The 22,860-nt window shown below is 35.5% G+C and overlaps 2 protein-coding genes across 2 annotated transcripts in view; one reads left to right on the forward strand and one right to left on the reverse strand.

Annotated features, from left to right (window-relative positions):
• PDE6C (phosphodiesterase 6C) overlaps positions 1–15,843 on the forward strand; it is an 86,580-nt gene extending 70,737 nt beyond the window's left edge. The window contains exons 19-22 of the mRNA XM_044662636.1: positions 3,414–3,488; positions 4,053–4,136; positions 4,986–5,142; positions 15,514–15,843. Coding sequence (XP_044518571.1) covers positions 3,414–3,488; positions 4,053–4,136; positions 4,986–5,142; positions 15,514–15,575 — 378 coding nt within the window. The 3' untranslated portion in view covers positions 15,576–15,843. The remainder of the gene's footprint in view (positions 1–3,413; positions 3,489–4,052; positions 4,137–4,985; positions 5,143–15,513) is intronic.
• Positions 15,844–21,307: 5,464 nt separating this feature from the next.
• The window catches only part of LOC123236333 (protein FRA10AC1), a 51,636-nt gene continuing 50,083 nt past the window's right edge, over positions 21,308–22,860 (reverse strand). The window contains exon 14 of the mRNA XM_044662637.1: positions 21,308–22,621. Coding sequence (XP_044518572.1) covers positions 22,579–22,621 — 43 coding nt within the window. The 3' untranslated portion in view covers positions 21,308–22,578. The remainder of the gene's footprint in view (positions 22,622–22,860) is intronic.

A 22,860-nucleotide genomic window follows, 5' to 3' on the forward strand; every position in this document is an offset into this window, starting at 1 on the left:
CCATCAAAGAACTCCCTAAGAAAAAATTGCCAGGGCCTGATGGATTCACAAGTGAATTCTATCAGACATTCAAAGAGCAACTAATCCCAATACTATACAAATTATTTGATATGATAAGCAAAGAAGGAGTCCTACCAAATTCCTTTTATGACACAAATATGGTACTGATTCCAAAGCCAGATAGATCAAAAACAGAGAAAGAAAACTACAGACCAATCTCCCTAATGAACATAGATGTAAAAATCTTAAATAGAATACTAGCAAAGAGACTCCAGCAAGTAATTAAGAAGATCATCCACCATGATCAGGTGGGATTTATACCAGGAATGCAAGGATGGTTCAACATTAGGAAAACCATCCACATAATTGACCATATCAACAGTCTAACAAACAAAAATCACATGATTATCTCAATAGATGCTGAAAAAGCCTTTGACAAAATATAGCATCCATTTCTATTGAAAACACTAAAAAGTATAGGAATAGAAGGACCTTTCCTAAAAATAATAAACAGTATATACCTAAAACTATCAACAAGCATCATATGCAATGGGGATAAATTAGAAGCCTTTCCAATAAGATCAAGAGTGAAACAAGGATGTCCATTATCACCTCTATTATTCAACATTGTACTAGAAACACTAGCAGTAGCAATTAGAGAAGAAAAAGAAATTGAAGGTATCAAAATAGGCAATGAGGAAACTAAGCTATCACTCTTTGCAGATGATATGATGGTATACTTAAAAAAATCCTAGAGAATCAACTAAGAAGCTTGTAGAAATAATCAACAACTTTAGCAAAGTTGCAGGATATAAAATAAATGCACATAAATCATCAGCATTTCTATACATTTCCAACACATTAGAGCAGCAAGAGGTAGAAAGAGAAACACCATTTAGAATCACCCTAGACAATATAAAATACTTAGGAATCTATCTACCAAAACAAACACAACAATTATACAAAAACAACTACAAAACACTTTCCAAACAAATAAAACTGGATCTCAACAATTGGAAAGGCATTAATTGCTCATGGGTAGGACAAGCTAACATAATAAAAATGACCATTCTACCCAAATTAATGTACCTATTTAGCGCCATACCTATCAAACTACCAAAAAACTTCTTTACTGAATTAGGAAAAACTATAACAAATTTCATTTGGAATAACAAAAGATCAAGAATATCAAGGGAAATAATGAAAAAAAATGTGAAGGAAGGGGGCCTAGCAGTACCAGATATTAAACTATACTATAAAGCAGCAGTCATCAAAACAATATGGTACTGGCTAAGAGACAGAAGGGAGGATCAGTGGAATAGACTTGGGGTTAATGACATCAGTAAGACAGTGTATGATAAACCCAAAGAGCCCAACTTTTGGGACATGAATCCACTATTTGACAAAAACTGCTGGGAAATTTGGAAAACAATATGGGAGAGATTAGGTTTAGATCAACATCTCATACCCTACACCAAGATAAATTCAGAATGGGTGAATGACTTGAATATAAAGAGGGAAACTATAAATAAGTTAAGTGAACACAGAATGGTATACCGGTCAGATCTTTGGGAAAGGAAAGATTTTAAAACCAAACAAGAGTTAGAGAAAATTACAAAATGTAAATTAAATGGTTTTGATTATATTAAGCTAAAAAGCTTTTATACAAACAAAAACAATGTAGTCAAAATCAGAAGGGAAACAACAAATTGGGAAAAAAATCTTTATAACAAAAAACTCTGACAGGGGTCTAATTACTCAAATATACAAGGAGTTAAATCAATTGTATAAAAAATCAAGCCATTCCCCAATTGATAAATGGACAAGAGACAATGAATAGGCAATTTTCAGGTAAAGAAATCAAAAGTATCAATAAGCACATGAGAAAGTGTTCCAAATCTCTAATAATTAGAGAAATGCAAATCAAAACAACTCTGAGGTATCACCTCACACCTAGCAGATTGGCTAAAATGAAAGAAGGGGAGAGTAATGAATGCTGGAGGGGATGTGGCAAAATTGGGACATTAATGCATTGCTGGTGGAGCTGTGAACTGATCCAGCCATTCTGGCTGGCAATTTGGAATCATGCTCAAAGGGCTATAAAAGAATGCCTGCCCTTTGATCCGGCCATACCATTGCTGGGTTTGTACCCCAAAGAGATCATAGATAAACAGACTTGTATGAAAATATTTATAGCTGTGCTTTTTGTGGTGGCAAAGAACTGGAAAAGGAGGGTATGTCCTTCAATTGGGGAATGGCTGAACAAATTGTTGTATATGCGGGTGATGGAATACTATTGTCCTAAAAGGAATAACAAACTGGAGAAGTTCCATGTGAACTGGAAAGACCTCCAGGAACTGATGCAGAGCAAAAGGAGCAGAGCCAGAAGAACATTGTACACAGAGACTGATATATTGTGGTAAAATCGAATGTAATGGACTTCTGTACCAGCAGCAATGCAATGACCCAGGACAGCTCTGAGGGATTTATGGTAAAGATGCTACCCACATTCATTGGAAGGACTGCAGGAGAGGAAACATATAAGAAAAACAACTCCTTGAACGCATGGGTTGGGGTGGACATGATTGGGGATGTAGACTCAAAACAACCACACCAATGCAACTACTAACAATTTGGAAATAGGTCTTGATCAATGACACACGTTAAAACCAGTGGAAATGTGCATCAACCATGGGTGGGGGAGGTGTAGGGGTGAAGGGGAAAGTAGGAGCATGAATCATGAAACCATGTTAAAAATGAATATTAATAAATGTTTAAAATGGAAAAAAATGGGTTAGACTAGTCCTAGACCATTTTTGTATTCTGGGCCCCTTTGGCTATCTGGTGAAGCCTATGGCTCCCTTTTCAGAATCATGTTTTTAAATACATAAAATAAGGTAGGATTTATATAATATGTAGAACAGAGGAGGATTACAAAAGAAACATATTTAAGTAGTTCTTTTTTTAAAAAAAATAAGTTTTTATTGGGACTATCATTTTTGGAAAGATCATTTCTTCTAGATAGCTGGCAAAATGGAGAGTTTTGGGCCTGGCATCAAGAATATCTGAGTTCAAATCTTGCCTCAGATTCTTACTAGCTGTGTGACTCTGGGCAAGTTACTTGATCTCTGTTTGCCTCAATTTCCTTTTCTATAAAATGGGGATAATAATAGCACCTGCTTCCCAGAATTATTGTGAAGGTCAAATGGGGTAATCATTGTAAATGCTTACATAGTGTCCCCATATAAATACTGACCAACGATTATTAAGTTCATACAGGTTAAGACCCCCTGACATATAGTCTCTGAGATTTCTTCAAAATTTTATGTTCTATGATCATCATTGATACAAGTAAAATAATAATTTTTTTTTCTATTGGTAGCTTCAGTGAACTAAACCTTTCTTCTTTACAGGTCGCCCTCAAGGTTGCCAATGAATTTTGGGAACAAGGAGACCTGGAGAGAACAGTGTTGCAACAACAACCAATTGTAAGGACTTTGATGTGTCAACTTTAGCACTAATGTCCTATAAAAACCCAAGATTGCCATGAAAACCTTCATTAATATCCTAAGGGCAGTTAGGTGGTAGCTCAGTGGTTAGAGTGCCAGCCTTAGAGGTGGGAACATGTTGGTTCAAATCTGGCCTCAGACACTTTCTAGCTGTGTGTCTCTGGGCCAGTCACTTGAATCCAACTGCCCAGCCCTTACCACTCTTGAATCGATTCTAAAGCAGAAGGGAAGTACTTTTTTTTTTTTTCCAAATAGCCTACTCTGATGTCTAAGCTTAGCATGCAGGAGCCCTCGGGTACTTCAAAAGTGGGCCAGCAGAGTCTCTTCCACATCCTCCTAAGCTGGAAGCTGGGAACTCGTGCAGTGCTGGAGGGTCCATCTGTCTCATGAGGACCAGCCTTATTCTGTTCAGACCCTCTGCGAAGGGCATCCCAGAGAGCTCAAGCATTGTAGCATCAGGCCCATCCCCAGAGGCCATAAGAAGATGGGCTTCTTGGGGAAGGAAAGTTAGAAAGAACAATAAGGGAATTTCTTCCTTTCCAGCCTATGATGGACAGACAGAAAGAAGACGAACTCCCCAAGCTTCAGGTTGGCTTCATTGATTTTGTGTGCACCTTCGTATACAAGGTGAGGGCCCTCGGTTTGACTCTTTCATCGGAGTTTTCATTGTTGCAAAAGTCACTTCTTCATGTAGGCTTTGGTCAAAATGAAGAGAAATCCTTCCAAGGCATGCCCAGGAAGGCTTTACTCATTCACTGAATGCATGATTATGCTATTTGGACACTTGTCTTATTTTCAAGAAAGCTTCTAAGATCCCTGAGTTAGTGGCAGAGTAGACAGGACACTGAATGGATTCAGAAGACATGCATTCAAATCCAGCCTCAGATATTTACTCTCTTTATAGATTTTTACTTTATATATCTTCATACTAGCAATTAATATTAGCGATTCCATCATAATCCCATATCTAGGGGCAGGATGGATGGAGACAATATTTCATCTGTTGACAGTTTGGTTAGCCTTCTATTGGCAAGTTTAAAGAATAGCTTATATTTATACAAACTGTCCCCAAAGTCTTAGTGCAATTTTAAGCCATCATAGCATTTAATCCACATGAAAACTTTTGGGACACATTGTTTTATATGTATTACTTCACCTAAACATCACAACCAACATGGCAGGTAATGCAAATATTATTATGCTCTTCTTATACAGAAATTGAGGCTCACAGGTCAAGAGACTACTCAAAGTCCCTAAGACCCAAAGAGGCAGTTAGAAATCTGAATCCAGGTCTTGTTCATCCCATCTATCATCTAATCCTCCTGGAGAAAATAACATTTGCCAGACCTTTGTTCGTAGGCTTCAAGGTAGCCCTGAGCACTGGTTTATTAACCTCCAGGTCAAGCCTGTCATTATTCTAAAGCAAAACGAAAGCTTCAGGTTTGAATTGCAATTTCCCAACAATTATTTATTTAGGAATTCTCCCGGTTTCACAAAGAAATTACACCGATGTTGGATGGTCTTCAAAATAACAGAGTGGAGTGGAAATCCCGAGCTGATGAATATGAGGAAAAAATGAAGGCAATGGAAGAAGAAAAGATAAAACAGCAAGAAGCCAACATAGCCCCAAAAGGTGACCAAAAAAAAAATTTACATGAAACTTTTCTATTTGCCAGGGTATTCAGGATGTACCAAAGGTTTTGGTGCAATTTTAAGCTTTTTAAAAAAGGGGGCTTAAGGCTTTAAGCAAATAAAACTTAATATGGCACCAAGACTTTTGGTATTATTATTATATGTAATATGTATTATTACATTTATGGGGCAGCTCGATAGCACAGTGGATAGGACTGGGCCTAGAGTCAGAAAGACATCTTCTTGAATTCAAATCTGGCCTTGACACTTACTAGTTGTGTGACTCTGGGCAAGTCATTTCACCCTGTTTACTTTAATTTCCTCATCTGTGAAATGAGATGGAAGAGGAAATGGCAAACCACTCTAGTACCTTTCCCAAGAAAACCCCACCAAAAAAACAACAACTGAACAACAACAATGTATTTTATAAACAGAATTTGATTTCTAGTGTGTTCAGTGTTGTTTTATGTAAGACACACTTAAAAGTTTTTTTTATAATTAAAAAAAGAAAAGAAAAATACGATTACTTCATTTTACATGATGAGAACATACCTCATTGCTCTGAACACAAGCAGAGGATGTAGTTGGTCAAAGAGGCTCACTGAATAGCAGAAACAACAAGAACTCTTGAGCCAGAAGATTTGGGTTCAAGTACTGACTCTGCTACTTAAAACCTGTTTGATTTTGGTTTAGTCACTTCTCTTTTTTTGCCTCTCAGTTTCTTCATTTGTACAATCAGGAAGAAGTAGTAAATAATGTCTAAAATCCCCTTTTTCTTGAATCTTTTGTGATTCTCTGTGACTGAAGGGATGCTGCCATGCTCTATCAGGCCCATGATATTTCTCCCACATTAGCTCATCATGGCACCATCTTCCACTGACCTGACCATAAATTCACACCAGTAGAATCAATGTGTCAGACTACAAGTCAAAAGTAGTGATGAAGAAAATGATTTTCCTTTTATCATCTGTTCCAAATAATGTTTAAATAAGGTTCCAAACACTTTGGCAGATAGCGACTATCCTGCTTTATATTTAGGTTTCTAAATTCAGCACTCAAGAATTTAATGAGGAATTCTCAAAGAAAATATGGCCCATATTGAAGTCTTCAAAACAGTATTCTAATACTTAAAACTCTTATTCATGGGGGCAGCTGGGTGGTTCAATGGATTGAGAGCTAGGCCTAGAGATGTGAGGTCCTGGGTTCAAATCTGGCCTCAGACACTTCCTAGCTGTGTGACCCTGGGCGAGTCACTTTTAATCCCCATTGCCTAGCCCATACCACTCCTTTGCCTTAGAACCAATACACAGAATTGATTCTAAGGTGGAAGGTAAGAGTTTTAAATTAGAAAAAATTCTTCTTCAGAATAGTATTTTTAAAGTTTTTAAGGAAAAAAACAGAAGTTTGCCTAGAAATGCTTGGCAAAATGCTTATAGATATTTAGCAAGGACAAAATAGCAAAACAGAAGTGAACCATTCATCAGAAGAAAAGAAGATTTCTTATTCCTTTTCAGAAGTAATTTCTAATGACCAATGAGAGAAGCAAAGGTCTCTCTTATCCCTATTTCTTTCTAAACTCTACCTAAATGACCCAATTAAAAGCTCTCTCTGGTCTAGAGTTTTAACTTAAATTACTTCTTAGAAAATAACTTCTCTTTTGTATATAGGAAAAAATCCTCAGTTTTGAATAAATGAAAATCCCTAACATTCACTGTCCCAATCTATGACTGTTGCAAAAATAAATCTTTTAACATTAATTATTTTTAAAAGGGATAACTTGGAGTGAGGTGAAGAAAAGTAAAAAGTGGCTATTTAACTGATAATGGACAAAAGCTCTTCCCTAAAGCAATGACAACTTATTTATTAAGCAGAGGTCTGGGAACTGGATAAAATACAGATTACAAATCTATAAACCTTACATAATAGTTTCCTAGAGAAATTCTTATTTTTGCCCTTGGATGTCATTGAGCCTTTAATCTGGTTAGATGTTGAGGTGCCTTTATTAGAGACTGTGTTTGCATGGCTTTTAATCAAATACCTAAAAAGAATAAAATTTTTTTCTTAAGAACCATGTTGAAAGTCTTTAATACTACAGGGAATCCTAAATGTTTTTGTGTCACAGACCCCTATGGCAGTCTGGTGAAGCCTATGGTGCCTGAGATGCTGAGTGGGGTGGGAAGAAGCATTTGTTAAGCAATTACTTAGTAAATATTAAAAATACTATCTCATTTGATTCCTATAGAATCCCTGGTAGGCAGGTGTTATTATTATCCCCATTTTAAAGTTGAGGAAACTAAGTCAGTCTCGGGTTAAGTGACTTGCTTTAGTGTCTAATAGGTGTCTGAGGCCAGATTTGAACTTGTCTTCCTGACTCCAAGCCTAATGTTCTATTCACTTAGCTGCCTAGAAAATAAAGTTTCAATAAGCCACATAAAGTCTGCCTTACAATCCAGGATTGTGGGAGAAAGAGTGGTGGTGGAAAGGAATGGGGAAGACAAAAACACAAATAATTAACTATTAGAGAGCTGAAAAACCAGTGCTGGTTGAGGTCTAAGATGAAAGGTTATTTATGAACAAGAGGAATCAGAGAAGATTTTTATGGGAAATACAGCATATGAAGTGGACTTTAAAGGATAGTTAGGAAAGAAGTCAAGAGAAAGAGGGAAAGAGAGGACATTTCAGACAAAGAGCAGTTTAGAATTAACAGGATGGTATGGTCCAAGCTTGGTATCAAAGAAGCAATATGAGAAAGTATCTCCTTCTGTTTCTTTGCAGAAGTGGAGGACCAGGGGCATGGAATACTGCCTACAATGTCAGATTTGTTTGATATATTGGTCAGTTTTGTAAAATCTTTTTCTTTCTTCAACTTAAAAAAATCTGTTCTGTAAGGAATATATTCCCTTTCTGGGAAGGGATACAATGGGAAGCGTATGTGATGTTAAAAAAAAATCAGCAAAATTCACTTAAAAAAACTAAAAAGATAGAATGGCATCAAATTATGGGGGTTAATTCCTGGCACTTTTGAAAAGTTCAAGATGAGAGGGATGCTGTCGTGCATGCATGTCCTCTGAGGGAAGGTGACAAGGGGCCTCGCTGGGCTGCTGCACCTGTCAATAGCCTGCTGGTGGGTCAGCCCACCTCATATCTCTCCCACTCCAATCTATCCTTTATTCACTCTCCAAAGTGATTTTCCTAAAATGCAGGTTCAACTATGTCATCTCCCTCCCTTCCCTTACTCAATATATTCCAATAGTTCCCTATCAGAATCAAATATAAAATTCTCTGTTAAGTATTCGAAACCCTTTATAACCTTCTCCTATCCCACTTTCCCCTCTTTTTACACCTTACACCTTTACACCACCATGTTCTCGTTGATCTAGTGACACTGGCCAACTTTCTATTCTGTAAACAAGATAGTCCATCTCTCAGCTCCAAATATTTTCTCCTGAAATTCCCCATTCCTGAAATACTCTTTCCTAATTTTTGCCTACTGAATTTCCTAGCTTCTTTAAGTCCAAACTAAGATCCCATCTTCTAAAGGAAGCCTTTTTCAATCTCTCTTAATTCTAGTTCCTTACCTCTTTTAATCATTTCCTATTTAACCTGAATGTAGCATATTTGTCCATATTTGTTTGCTTGTTGTGTTCACCATTAGATTATGAGTTCCTTGAGAGCAGGGAGTGTGCTTTGCCTCTTTTTGTATCCCCATCAGTTAGCACACACCTGGCACAAAGTAAGTATGTATACTGACCGACTCATGATTGCCTGGGGAGAAAATAAATGTTTATTGAAAAAATTAATTAAAAGCCATTCTGTGTTTCAATAACAACTTAAGATAATGAAACTACAGTCTCTATACATCATTGTTAAAAGTCAAATATGGCTAATGTCCAACAGGTAAAAACTGACACATTGATAGAGCATATAATAGAGCATATAATCCATTGATTTGTTAGATTAAGTTTATTTACAAGTATCAATAATTTGAAATATTGAAGGAACAGGAAATATAAGATGGGTAGAAAGTTAAATGGGAGAATTCAAAGATTGTGATATACTGCCTTGCAACAATGATCCTGGGGAAGGCTAGAGGGCTTATGCCAAGCTAATGATTAGAGCAGAAAACAGAAAAGTAAATAGACTATTAAGTAGTAAATATACTTTTTATTTTTTTCCTGCCAGACATTAGCCCAATGGTATTCAAATAGGATTTTGATGTGACCTGACCTTAGGACAACTAGGTCATCATGCTCCCCCCCCCCACATGATCATAATGTCAGGCTCTGACGTGATAAAGGTAGTGAGGCAGTTAGATAATGTTGATGACTGTACTAAGTTTAACTACTTACAAAATAAACACATTAGTCCAACGGTATAAGGTTAATTTTGGTTTCTTAGCAAAGAATTTAGAATGCTTCTTCAATTTACATGAGCTGCAAAATAAAGAGACATCTAATTTCCCTGCAGTGAAAGGATACTTGTTGGGACACTTACCTGAAGAAGGTATTATACATAGGTCTAGTGTGCCAAGAGGTGTTTAGGAACCTCTAATAAATTTCTAAGATTTTAATTTACTTACTTAAATGGAACTTCAGTTTAATATGATTAAATAATACAGTTGATAATACTTCTCATTTCATAAGAGTCCAATCAACTCAAAATCTCTTACTGCAGAAAGGCAATCCTTTTATATTGCACTAAAGAAATCTCTATCCCACTGAACATAGTGGCTTTTCCAAAACTTTTCATCTCTCCTCAAACTTCTTGTGCCTCCCCTACCATGCACTTCTCACCAACAAACCTTGATTCCTCTTTTGCTGAAAAAAAGAGGCCATTCACCAAGAGCTCCCTTTTCACCCCTTCTCCTCATCTCACATCATTTAGATGCCTTCCACTACTCTCACCTTTTTCATTCTGGTCACATGAGAAGAAATATCTTTTCTCACTACCAAAGCAAACCCCTCTACATGCACATCCCATCTTCTCCTCTTGCAAACTGCTCCCTCAATCATCCCTACTCTCTAATTTTCAACCTTTCCCCATATGCTAGCACAGTGGTTCCCTAACTTTTTTGGCCTACTGCCCCCTTTCCAGAAAAAATATTACTTAGTGCCTCCTGGAAATTATGAAACTATTTACTGAACTCAGAATAGAATGTAATACAAAAAAAAGTGTGGCCATCAATGCTCCCTGGATCACTGTAGCACCCACCAGGGGGCGGTAGCACCCACTTTGGGAATCACTGTGCTAGCAGCTTTCCTACTGCCTATAAACACTATCTACCTTACTCCCCCAAAACATTAATTTTATCCAAAGATCCCTACTGAACATCATCCTGTATATCTCTGGCTAAACTCTTTGAGAAAGCCATCTTACAAAGAGGAAAAAGTATTAATAATAATAGTAGCAGGGGCAGCAAGATGGTTCAGTGGATTGAGAGCCAGGCCTTTAGAGACAGGAGATCCAGGGTTCAAATGTAGCCTCATGTACTTTCTAGCTGGGAGATCCTGGGCGAGTCACTTAACTTCATTGACTACTTCTTACTGCTCTTCTGCCTTGGAACCAATACATAGTATTGATTTTAAGATGAAAGGTAAGGGTTTTTTAAAAATAATAACAGTAATAACAATACAGCTAACATTTATACAGCACCCAGTATGCCACACATTTGTTCCTCAAAACAATCCTGAAAGGTAGTTGCTATTATAATCCCCATTTTTTTATAGTTGAGATAACTGAGACAAAAAGAGGTTAAGTGATTCACCCAAGGTCACACAGCTAGTAAATGTCCAAGGGAGGAGTTGAACTCGAGTTTTCCTGATTCCAGGCTATCTATTGTACCATCTAGTTGTCTAATAGAATGGAAGCTTTTGGGGAAGGCCATACCATAGTGTGAATGAATGAATGCTGGGCAGTTCAGATTAGAAAAAAAGCATATAAGGCAAACAGCAAATTTCGTAGGTCAGAAAGAGTTAAGGGCAGGGATCAATATAGGGATGCACCAACTACAACACCTGTGGTATAAATAGGAAAGAAAGCCCAGGACATAAAATCAATAAACAATAAAAGGGGGTGTTGGATCCAGAAAGGCAAACAGGGCACAGGAAAAGTAAAAGAAGGGATAAGGCACAGAATCACAGCATTTGAGCATTAGAAGGAACTTCAGAGGCTACTCTTGGTTCAAAGCATAATGGAAGAAGATTCCTCTCTATAACCATAAGCATGAAGTAAGTAGAGGTCAGCTGGGCCAGAATTTTCAGCTCCTGATTCTGAGATACTTTCCCATTTTGAGATTTTCTGATTTCCCTCAAACATTCCTTCTTTTTCTCACTTATTCCAAGGTATTGGTAGTGTTTGTTCAGGGTGTGCCAACATGCCTGGCCCATCATCAGTGTATCTCTGTGTTGACAATATACTCGACAAGTGATCATTAAGGTTTTATAATGAGGAGGAACCTATCATCTCCCCCAAAGCAGTCTCTAGTTAAGTTCTTCCTTACATTGAGATGCAATGAAGAGGATAATTCATTGAACTTGGAAGTTGTTGTTTTCAGCTATGCCTGGCTCTTCATCAACCCACTTGGGGTTTTCTTGACAAAGATACTGGAGTGGTTTGCAATTTCCTTCTCCAACTCATTTGGTAAATGAGGGAATTGAGGCAAACAGGGTTTGCACAGGGTCACACAGCTAGTAAGGAATCAGGAAGACTTGGGCTCAAATCCTATCTGAGATTCTTACTGGTTATATGTCCCTGGGCAAATTACATAAACTCTCTGGACTCTAGTTTCCTTAATTTCATTAAAATAATAGGGTTGGACTTGATGGCCTCTAAGATCCCTTCCAGTCGCCTCCATCTGTCATCCTATGATTACCCCTTTGCAACATTTTTCAAGAGCTCTAATTCTGCTCTCTGGAGCCAGGCAGAATAATTATATTGTCCCAACAAGATTGGTGCTAACAGATGAAGTTTAGGCCTTTGATTCTAGGCCAGCAATTGTTTGTTTGAGCTATGCCCATTTTTATGATCCCAGTCCAGCATGCATAAATTTTGAGGGACAGCATGAGCAGTGGCTAGAGAGTAGTGGTTAGCCATTCTGACATACTGGCTCAGAGGCTCAGCAACTCAGTTAAACTCTCAAGCAAATTTCCAAGTCTAGTTACAAAACAAAGTGGCTATCTACATTGGAAGCGGGTTTGCTCACTCAAGATTTTAAATAATAATAATAGTTTATATTTATATAGTACTTACTATGTGCCAGGTAGTTGTATATTTTACAATGAACTCATTTGATCCTCACAACAACCCTGAATATTATCCCCATTTTTATAGGCAAGGAAACTGAGGCAAAGAGATTACTACTACTGTCTGAGGCTAGACTTGAACTCAGTTCTTCCAGACCCCTGGCCTAGTGCTCTATCCCCTGTGCCAGCTAATTACCTCCATAACAGTGAAATCACAAATCTAATTCAAATAAAAAAAATTAACCCCACAAAACATTAACTATCAATAATGTGAAAATTTAAAAATCATATGTGAAATTATCAATTACAAACTATTTACTAAATGGAATACATACACACACATATAAATACACACACACTCTTAAACTTATTTGCTTCTTTGTTCTTCTTTTTCCTCCTTGTCAGATTTTATTACTATTTTTTAAATAGTGACAGTTGTATATGTGGTTTTTTTCTGATTTCACTTTGTTCTACAGCATTTCCTATATCTTTCTATATTTCTTTGTATTCTTCATATTAAAGCTTTTCAAAATCTGGCCTCTTCCTACCTTCCCAGACTCCAGACATCTTCCTTCCTTCCACACCCTCTTCAGTCTAGCTACACCAGCCGGTTTGAGCATCCTCCAACTCCCTTCAATCCATGCCTGAAATGCTCTGCCCTCTTCCCTTCCTGTTAGTCTCTGGTTTCTTTCAAGACTCAAGTCAAATCCAGACTTCAGGAAGTCATTCCTTGCCCTGCCTGGCTACTAATGCCTTCATATTACCTTCATTTACTCTGTATGTATCTTTATATGTACCTAGAAATTTACTCATTTGTCTCCTTCATTAGAATGTCTGCTCCTTGAGAAGAGGGATTGCAGGTGATTTTTGCCTTTGACTCCAGTGCTTAATACAGTGCAAGAGTACACAGTTACTAAATGTTTATTGACTTTATTATTTGTCATTTCTTTGGTGCAATAATTTTTTATTTCTCTGATACAGAGATTCATTCAGATATTCCCCAACTGTTGGATATAGAGGCTACTTCCAGTTTTCTGCCAACACAAATAAAGATGCTGAATATTTTTGTACAGATGGATCTTTTTTTCCCCTTTAGACAACCACTTGAGTATATTCCTCTAATATTCAGAACATCAGGTCCAAATGTATGATTGCTTTTTGCAATTCTCATCACATTATTTGGTTGCTTTCCAAAGTGACTACATTGAACAATTTATAGTTTCATTAACAATGTAACAGCATGTCTGTTCCCTCTTACCCCAACTCAATCCATCCCATATTTATTTTTAAGCTATCTTTGCCAAGTGGATTAAGCTTGCGTTTCTCTTACTATTAGGGTTTGAGCAGCTTGTACCTGTCAGACAGGTAGTGTGTTTTATAGGTCTTTATATCCCCCAAAGCACTTAAGACAATGCCTTGTATAATTACTTATTTAATGTAAATAATTAAATAAGAATTTGATTCAGTAGATCCATTGAGACAGCTAGATGATGTAGTAGATAGAGTGGTGGGTCTGGAATCAGGAAGATCTGAGTTCAAATCTGTTCTCAGACACGTACTAGATGTGTGACCCTGGACAAGTCAGTTTCCTCAACCATAAAACAAAGATAATAACACCTACCTTCCAGGGTTGCAGTGAAGATCAAATATTTGTGAAGAGTTTAGCACAGTGCCTGGCACACAGTAGGTACTTAATAAGTACTTGTTCCCCTCCTTTTCCCATTCGTTGTAGGATAAACAAGAAACCGGCTCTTATGTTACCTAGTTGTCCTATCATGCTAGACTGTTTTATTGCATAGGAATAGACTGTCAAAAATACTGTTTTAAAGGAAGACATTAGCTTTATGATAGAAGCTATGACTATTGCAAAAGATTTTTGGTAATGATACCTCTGTATGTTTAAACACTTTCCTCAAATATCACTACAAATAAACACATACGTACATACATACACACACAAATAAGCATTTAGAGAATTTCTTGAAAATTTCACAATGGCCCTTACAGTAATTAAAGGTACTTTCTGATGTCACAAGAGAAACTAGAAACCCTTGAGCTGAGACCTAATTTTTTAATAAATATTTCTTTTTAAAAATATTTAAAATATGCAACAAGTAGTTCATGGAAATGAATGGTAATATCCACTTAGTTTTGATTATCTTGGTCTACTTTTCTGCTGAACTACTTCAGTAGAAAGTTCAATATACATGTAAAAGCTAAATTAACCACTTTCGTTTATTCTTTGAAATATAGCCAAATATTTCCCAAAGTAGGAGACTGATTATGTGACATGTTTTAATGCAGGTGGAAAGGGTCGAAAATAACTTATTAACAAGGTGATCCACAGCTTTAAAATGTAAGTTTTAATTCTGATATTGCTATGTTAACATAAGTGCAGCTAACATTATCAGTTTCCTCTGAAAAGAACATAAGACCAATAAAATCAAATCTGTGGAATCATTCTGGAAATGTTAACACTAAGAAAAAGTACATTTCTAAACTTTAAAGGGAACATAGTGCTTTATTAATAATAACCAAAACAATTTTTTAGAAAATGAAATTTAAAAAATTCTCTAGTCAATAAGCAGGTCACATACTTTTTTATACTAAGTATTTACATTTTTTAAAAACTCGGCTGTCCTTAGTTTTCTTGATTCATTTTTGTCTTTTAAGAGTAATACCACTGTATCTTTTAATTAAATTCTACTCAAATTTCACCTCTCATGTATAAATACAGATACAGACACAGACACAAGGTGTTCTTGGAGAGTTATTTTTAAAACAAGCATTTATTTAAATTACATATTTTTTCAAATGCCAAAGATTTTGTCTATTATATTCTTCCAATATGGATGCTTTAGTGTGTTTTTGAATTATGAAAAATTATAGTGCCAGTTAATATGCCATTCTTTAATGGGAGTCATCTATATAAAATTAATCCATTTTTAAAATGTAGGACTAGTGAATGTGAATTAATTTAGTCAAATTCAAATGGTCAAATATTTTGGTTCCTTAAAATAAAATTGCTAAATTAGGTATTAAATTTAATATTTAGCAAAAACTAAAGGGTTATTGGAATTTAAAGAATGTATATAAACTATCTTAACATTTCTACTCTGTTTTTTTACTAGCTGAAGAAGATTTAGGAAGTATTGGTGATGACAAAAAGTCCAAAACATGTCAAATTTTGTAATGTAACCCAATGGGACTAAGTCACAAAGATTTTCTGTTGATGAAGAAACACTGAAAATGTCTAAAGAGTTTCCATGGATTTTAACTAAGTACAGAATAATAAAGAATCATCAAAAACCCAGCAAAAGCACAAAATACAAAGAATGGGTACAACCTTTTGGTCTTAAATTTTATGTTTCAAACTTAAAACATGTACAATCTAGAAAACTTTTAATAAACTATCTGCTAGAAATCAGTTTCCTTTTAATACCTGAAGCCAACTTCCAAAGTCAAAATCCTTCAAGTCAACAAAAGCTTGATTACAAGAAAAAATACAAGATGAAGAGAGCTATTATTCAAGATTTTCTCCATTCAGAATAAACTTCCTTTCTTTCTTCATATTTCCCACTGACATTTTAATTATCTGGATTATATCTCTTTCCAGCAGTTTATAACAAATCATAGCTTGGTGCCATCAGAGGCTCAAAGCATACTTTCCTGTTGCCTGGACCTTTGTGATAACACTTTGTTAAGTTAAAAATAGTTCATGTCTTCATGGAGAATTATCATCTCTTCAACTTCATACACACACATATATATGTATATTTTTAAATGTTTTTAATATTTCTGGAATTTTTTCCAAACATTTAAAAGGTATTATTTTGACAAATAAAACCAGGGGAAACATTACTTTAAACATATGGTAAATGTCTTTAGTCCACAATAACTTAAAACTAAAAATAAACAGAAATAATCTACTTCAGAGATTAAAACAGAAAGAATTCAATGTCAAAAGATTTCTAAATTAGAGTACATTGCTAACAATTCAAATCACCTGGAGGACCCTTTCTTTTATTCAACTCTGCTCAAAGATAGTTTCATTTTAAGCAGCAAAATATAGTTTAATTGACAAATTTGTATTTTACTATTCTTTAATATAGGAATCATTAAGGACATGTATGACTAGATAGGGAAGTAGGCCATGTATAGAGAAGGGAAACAGACTTAGTTCACTGGTATCCATGAAATATTAAAAGAATGTCTTTTTCAAACTAGGAAGATTTTCTATGAAGGATTTACCAAAAGGCTTGGATAAAAAAATGTACAGGATGAAGGGGGATGCTAAGATGTATTGGTATAAAAGAGTATACCTATCCATACCAATGAAACCAGGTTCCTTTAAAATACTGAAATATAAATAATCAATGCCCTAAAATTGTTTTTTCCCCTACTCAATGGTATAATCAATAAAATAAACAAAATCTAAATATTTATATTAAATGACATTTTTTAAATTAGTATTTTTAAAATTAGTTATTAGTACATTTTTAAAATGGCATTTTTAAAAACACAAGCAGAATTTATATATCTAAAAGACTGTTTCCCTTTAAAGCATTCATTTTGGAAGTTTTAACACTAATCTAAACATTTTTAGCACTCTTCTTTTGAAGCTGCTTTCAGGGGCAATTAATGTTTTACAGAAAATAAATCTCACTCATAAATCATATTTCATTTTCATTTTGATCCAATTTGGTGTTGGCTTGATCCACTTTATTTATGAGATTTGGTTACTAGCTATTTGTAAGAATCAAATTGCAGTCTAATGTCCTGAACCGGAAGAGATCTCAGAAGTTACCTAATCCAATTCCTTCATTTTATAAATAAGGAACTAGAGGAAAAGAAAGGGGTAAAGCATCAAGCTCAAGGTCAAATTGCTAATAAGTTACAGTCAGAAATTGAAATCAAGTAGCCTAAATAGAATTTTTTCCTATGACACCATGTTGTCTCTTACGTTCAAAGAACAAAAGTTTGATACCATTGGGGATATTCAAGAGAATGTGCTGCAGTCTCTGAAGACAAATTCCACATTAAAATTCATATTGCCTTCAACAAACATTTTACATTTCAATTGGGTTTATAAAAGTACTATAAAGATTCAGTGATGGGCAAACTTTTTAAAGAGGGGGCCAAAGGAAAGGAAATGCTTATCTGTCAGTTAGTTTCTAAGGCAACTCTTTCGAAGTTTCATTGTATTGTATCCTACCCATTGTATTCATCATATTAAGAATAATGTCGCACAACGGGATAGAACATTTCAGTGGGCCACAGCTGGTAGTTTGCCCATCACTGCCCTATCTTATACTCACCCTCTACCATGAAGTATTTAGAGTATGAGTTTTGTAGCCAAAAATAGCAACAGATTAATTCCAAAGTCCCCACAGATCCCCTGGTAAACTGTCTTCTAGTGAATGAATTAATCTAGTAAAGCTTGTGTTATAACAGAGAATTAACCTTTAAATCCATTACCCTATTTTAAAGAAGCCTTTTAAAAGAGATTTTTCTTTATTAATTAAACAGAACAAATATTTCCTTGCTCTTTCAACTATATATGTATAATCCCCTATTTCATTAAAAATCCATTCCTCCCCTTCCACAGAGGATTATACTTTTTTTTTTTCTTGGTAACAAGAATATATATCCTATATCCTTTGCCTTCTAGAATATCTATTTTAAGCTTTCTGCTCCTTTTATTATTGTCTCCTAACTGTGGGCAGCTGGGTGGTGTGGTAAACAGAGCACCAATCCTGGAGTCAGGAAAACCTGAGTTCAAATCTGCCCTTGGGCACTTCCTAGCTGTGTGATCCTAGGCAAATTGCTTAACCCCGTTTGCCTCAGTTTCCTCATCTAAAAATGAACTGGAGGAAATAGTAAATTAGTATCTTTGCTAAGAAAATCCCAAATAGGGTCACAAAGAGTTGGATTTGACTAAAGTGATGGAACAACAAAAAAACTTATATGGTTCCTTAGTTCTTGAATTCTTTATTCCTGGAAGCTTGAAGCACTTTTTTCCTTTGATCTGAAAGCTCTGGATTTTGCTGTGATATTCCTGGGAGTTTTCATTTGGGGATATCTTTCAGGAAGTAATCTGTGGATTCTTTCTGTTTTCACTTTATCCTTTAGTTCTTAGAAATCTGGATAGTTTGTGTGTTGTTTTTTTTTTTTGATTTCTTGAAATAGGATATCTAGGCTTAGTCCTTGGTTTTGGCTTTCAGGTAGTCAAACAATTTATAAAATTTTCTCCTTAATGTTTTCCAAATCAGTTGTTTTAGCTATGAGGTACCTTACATTTTCTTTTATTTTTTCAACCTCTTGATTCTTAATATAATCATTGGTATACTCTAATTTTCAGAGTTTGTTGTTTGGGCAAGGTACCCTCTTGTGGCGAGCTGTTAATTCTCTTTCCAATTCTTTCTTCCATAGCTCTCATTTTTTTTCTCAACTGTTTTAAATGCTCCCATTTCATTTATAAAATCTTTTTAAAATTTTTTCAAAACTCTTGTTTCATTTTTTCTAGGAATTCTAGGTAAGTTGTTCCCCAGGCTATGTTTTTCTTTGAGGCTTTATAGATATTTTGAAGATTGTTCTCTTCTGCATTTGTGTCTTGAGTATTCTTGCCACCATAATAACTTATTGTGGGATTTTTTTTCTGCTTGCCTATTCTTCCAGCCTACTTTCATAGTTCAGATTTGATGCACTTATGGAGAGGTCTGGTCTTTTTGCTGTTTGGGGGGTGGGGATGTTGAGGGTTGAGTTGTTTCAGGATTTCAGGAACAAGCTGGGGATCACAGTCTTGTGCCTACTGGTCTGAGCTCTGCAAATTCCTGACCCAGGTTTTCTAAATAATAGTTGAATGATTCTAGACTCAGGCCTTATTAGCTAGCCAGAAGTTGTGCTGGTTCAAAGTGACAGAACAGAAGAATCCCCTTTGGTCTAAGATTCTTGCCCTGGTTATTTGTCCGCAGGCTGGGTTAGATGCTGGAATCAAGATCATGTTATACTCCTATGGTCAGAGCCACATCACTGTTGCTTTCTTTTTAAACTTCGTCTTTTCTTAGTTTATCACCCAGGGCCTCTTAGAGCAAGTGCTCTTCCTTTCTGCCCTGGATTTGTGAGCCAGAGCTGGGTAGTGGGTGACAAAACTGCCAATTGGTGCTTGTCCCCCATCTTAGTGCCCTGATAGGGGTCTGGGGGTACACTGGTATGGGTCTAGGATCTCCTCTTGCCCTTGGTACATAGCCTCTCTCTTGGCACTATAATGCTCCATGAATGATGTACTGTTGGCCTGACCTCTCTGCAGTGTCCACAGACCTCTCTATCTTTCTCTATATACCTAACAAAGAACTCTTGAGAATTAACTCTTCTAGAATTTCTCCATTAGGATGCAAATTGGTGCATTTTCTAGATCTGTTTGGAGTATTTTTGTGAATGAGAGCTCAGCTTCATTGCTTCCTTCAACTGCATTATCTTGGTTCCATCTCTTTGCTCAATTAACATTAAATCTGTGCTTAGTCTTAAAGATTTTTCATTCAAATATAATACCTACTATATTACAATTTATTAAATTCATATTTTCCATTGTGATTTTCAATTACTAAAGGAATTTTTTCTTTCTCAGTACTAAATATATAAAGAATTAAAGTATTTAATTAAAATGTTTTTATTGCATGTGTAACTTTCTATCTTATTCCCCTGGTTTACAAACATAAATCCTTTTCATCCTCAAAAATCATATTCTTTTAAATCATTAGAACATAATTTCTTTAAAAACAATATGCTAATGGTAACCTGAATAGAGAATTCATTTAACACAATGTAGGTCACATGCTATAGTAACTAACTCAGGAATGGACTATTTACTTCTTCCTAATGGCATAGAACCAATTGCATAATCCATGTTATTCTCCACAGTGCCTAATACATCAAACCTGATAACTAAATAAATATCTATAGAGAACATTAAAAATATTTAATTACACATTTTGTGATTTAACACTATAACTAATCAGCTCTATTAAAAAAGTTTTTAAAAACTGATGTTCTATGGGTTTCAATGAAACTACTAGAATTCTCTGATCACTATTCCTCATTACCATACATCAAGTCATGTATCGTCTCACTTATTTATCCACCTCCATTCTTTACAGTTATCTTATATCCAAAACCACGTATGCATATAACTTGTTCAGTTACATTCTCTCACTGTACATAAACTGTTTTCTCAAAGGCAAACACTTTGGAAAGCACACAAACTCTCTGAGGCCAAGATTATTAATGTCTGACATATACAATTAATTTTGTACATAGGACTCAGTGGCCCATAACAATAAATTTTACTTGGAGTACTAAGTGTGGGGAAACATAGTTAGAATGCCAGGCAAGAAAAGATAAGCCTAAAGTGAAAGAGTGCTAGACATGCCCCCTGGCTGGATAGAAGTAGGTGCCTAAAAGAGGATACCAAAATAATGGGGGAATGGGTTATGAAAAGTATAATAATGAGGGAGCAGAGAAGACAAATTTCATTGACTTCCTAATTTTGCCTAAATAAAACTTTTATAATTTAGAGTAACTACCACGGGGGAAAACCAGTCTGAATTGGTAAAATATATAAGGTATTTTAGTAGTTGTAGTGGAACCATGTTGTAAACATTACTACCTGTTATAGGATTTTTGTGACAAAAGCATTTGGTAAAAAAACCAGAATTGTGTAACATGAAGCAATATTGTTATGATTACAGTACTAGAAATCATACTCATACTAAGAATGAAGGGATGAATACAGCTTCTGATTTTCTGAAGTGAATTACTAAGTGAAGAGAGACATTCAAACCTTTTTAACCCCACCTCCAAGCTTGTAAAACATTTTTGTGTGATATTTTATTGATGTAAATGATCCAGGAATTTAGGCAGGAGGGGAAAGAGGGACTGGGAATAACTGCTTACTTCTCTTTTTTTTCTTCCCCATAAACAAAATAAAACCAACAACTTTTATAGAAAGTCACTATTTCATGGAGAGAAATCATAGAAAGCATTTTTGTAGTAGGATATTTTTGTAGGCAATTAACCAAAACAGCAAAAACACTTACTACAGCCATTCCCACCAGTTTCATAATATAGAGCCTTCTATTAAGGTGATGGACTGGACCTGTGCTTTCATTTGCCCAGGGAAACCTTCTACTGATGCAGATTGACATCAGCTCTACAAGATGAGAGTCTCAGAGTTTTGTCTAGGGACATTGAGAACTTGGATGACTTGCCTGGGATCATAAAGCAAAGGTCAGCAGCAAGACATGAATGTTTTTCGGAAATCAGCTCTCCAGCCAGTGGGCCATACCTCACTGTAATGATATTCTCTATAGAAGGACTTTACTTATAACATACTTCAGAAAGTGCCTAACTTCCAAGTAGTAACTTAAACAAAGGGCCTGCTAACAGTAAAGAATAAAACACAGAATCAAATTGATTTTTTAGAGTTAATTCTCTTTAAATTTAACAGTAGGAGGGAAGAAGGCCTACCTTGTCAATATCCCTTCCCAACTCCTACCTCCCGCTTCTCTTCCCTCATCTCAAGTAGAGGTTTTGCAGTGTTCAGAACCAGTCTGGCTCCTCTGTTCCCTAGCAAAACAAATTCCATTTAGGGGTATATGAAAAAGGACAAGGGCAAGGAGATCAGTATACTTCTTGTGGTTCTCTCCATCAAACTTCCAATCCTAACTATAAGATTTCTTTCAAGTGGTTTTCATATTATCTTTGGGAAGTAGCTATAAAATTGTCTTCTATGGTCAAATATGAGCTGGACTTGAGGAAGAAATCTTCGGGAGAAAGTAATGCAAGAAATTTTTTTCCTAACAGGTGAATAGTATTTCTTTGTGAGTGAGGATAAAATAACCACATCTCATCTTTCTTGAAAATATCTGTCTAAAGATGAAACTGACTTGTGGAGCCAAGTGATTTAAGGCTCTACAGAAGTAATTGGTTCTACAGGTTTGGCTGAACCACATTCAGTAATAAAGTTCATATATCTTATAAAGCCCATTACTATCAGATGTAGCTGGATGACTGGTTATTTCTAAAGAGAAACTATTCAAGTTTCAACTTATTAGAGAAAACATAAAAAAACTAATTAAAAAAAGATACAAAGAAAAATTTCAAATTAAGGAATGAAGGCTTAATATTTCCTTAATATTTCACAGAAATAAATCTTGAAAATATTCATCAAACTCTTCTTCCCTGTTAAAAGAAAAAAAGAAGATTACAATTAACATCTACAAGTCCATTTCTTCTACTTTTTAGAGATTTTCCTAGAAAAGTTTAAGAAAATCTGATTTTTAATCTATGGAATGCAAAATGAAAATGGCTTATTATTTCTTTCCCCATGAGACAAGTTATCCCAAGAGTTTTAAAAGTATATACTACTTATATACAATTTAAGTATACACTAGAAGAATTTAAGAAGTGGATGGATGGCC

Source organism: Gracilinanus agilis, chromosome 2 (assembly GCF_016433145.1).
Source record: "Gracilinanus agilis isolate LMUSP501 chromosome 2, AgileGrace, whole genome shotgun sequence".
Taxonomy (NCBI): Eukaryota; Metazoa; Chordata; class Mammalia; order Didelphimorphia; family Didelphidae; genus Gracilinanus; species Gracilinanus agilis.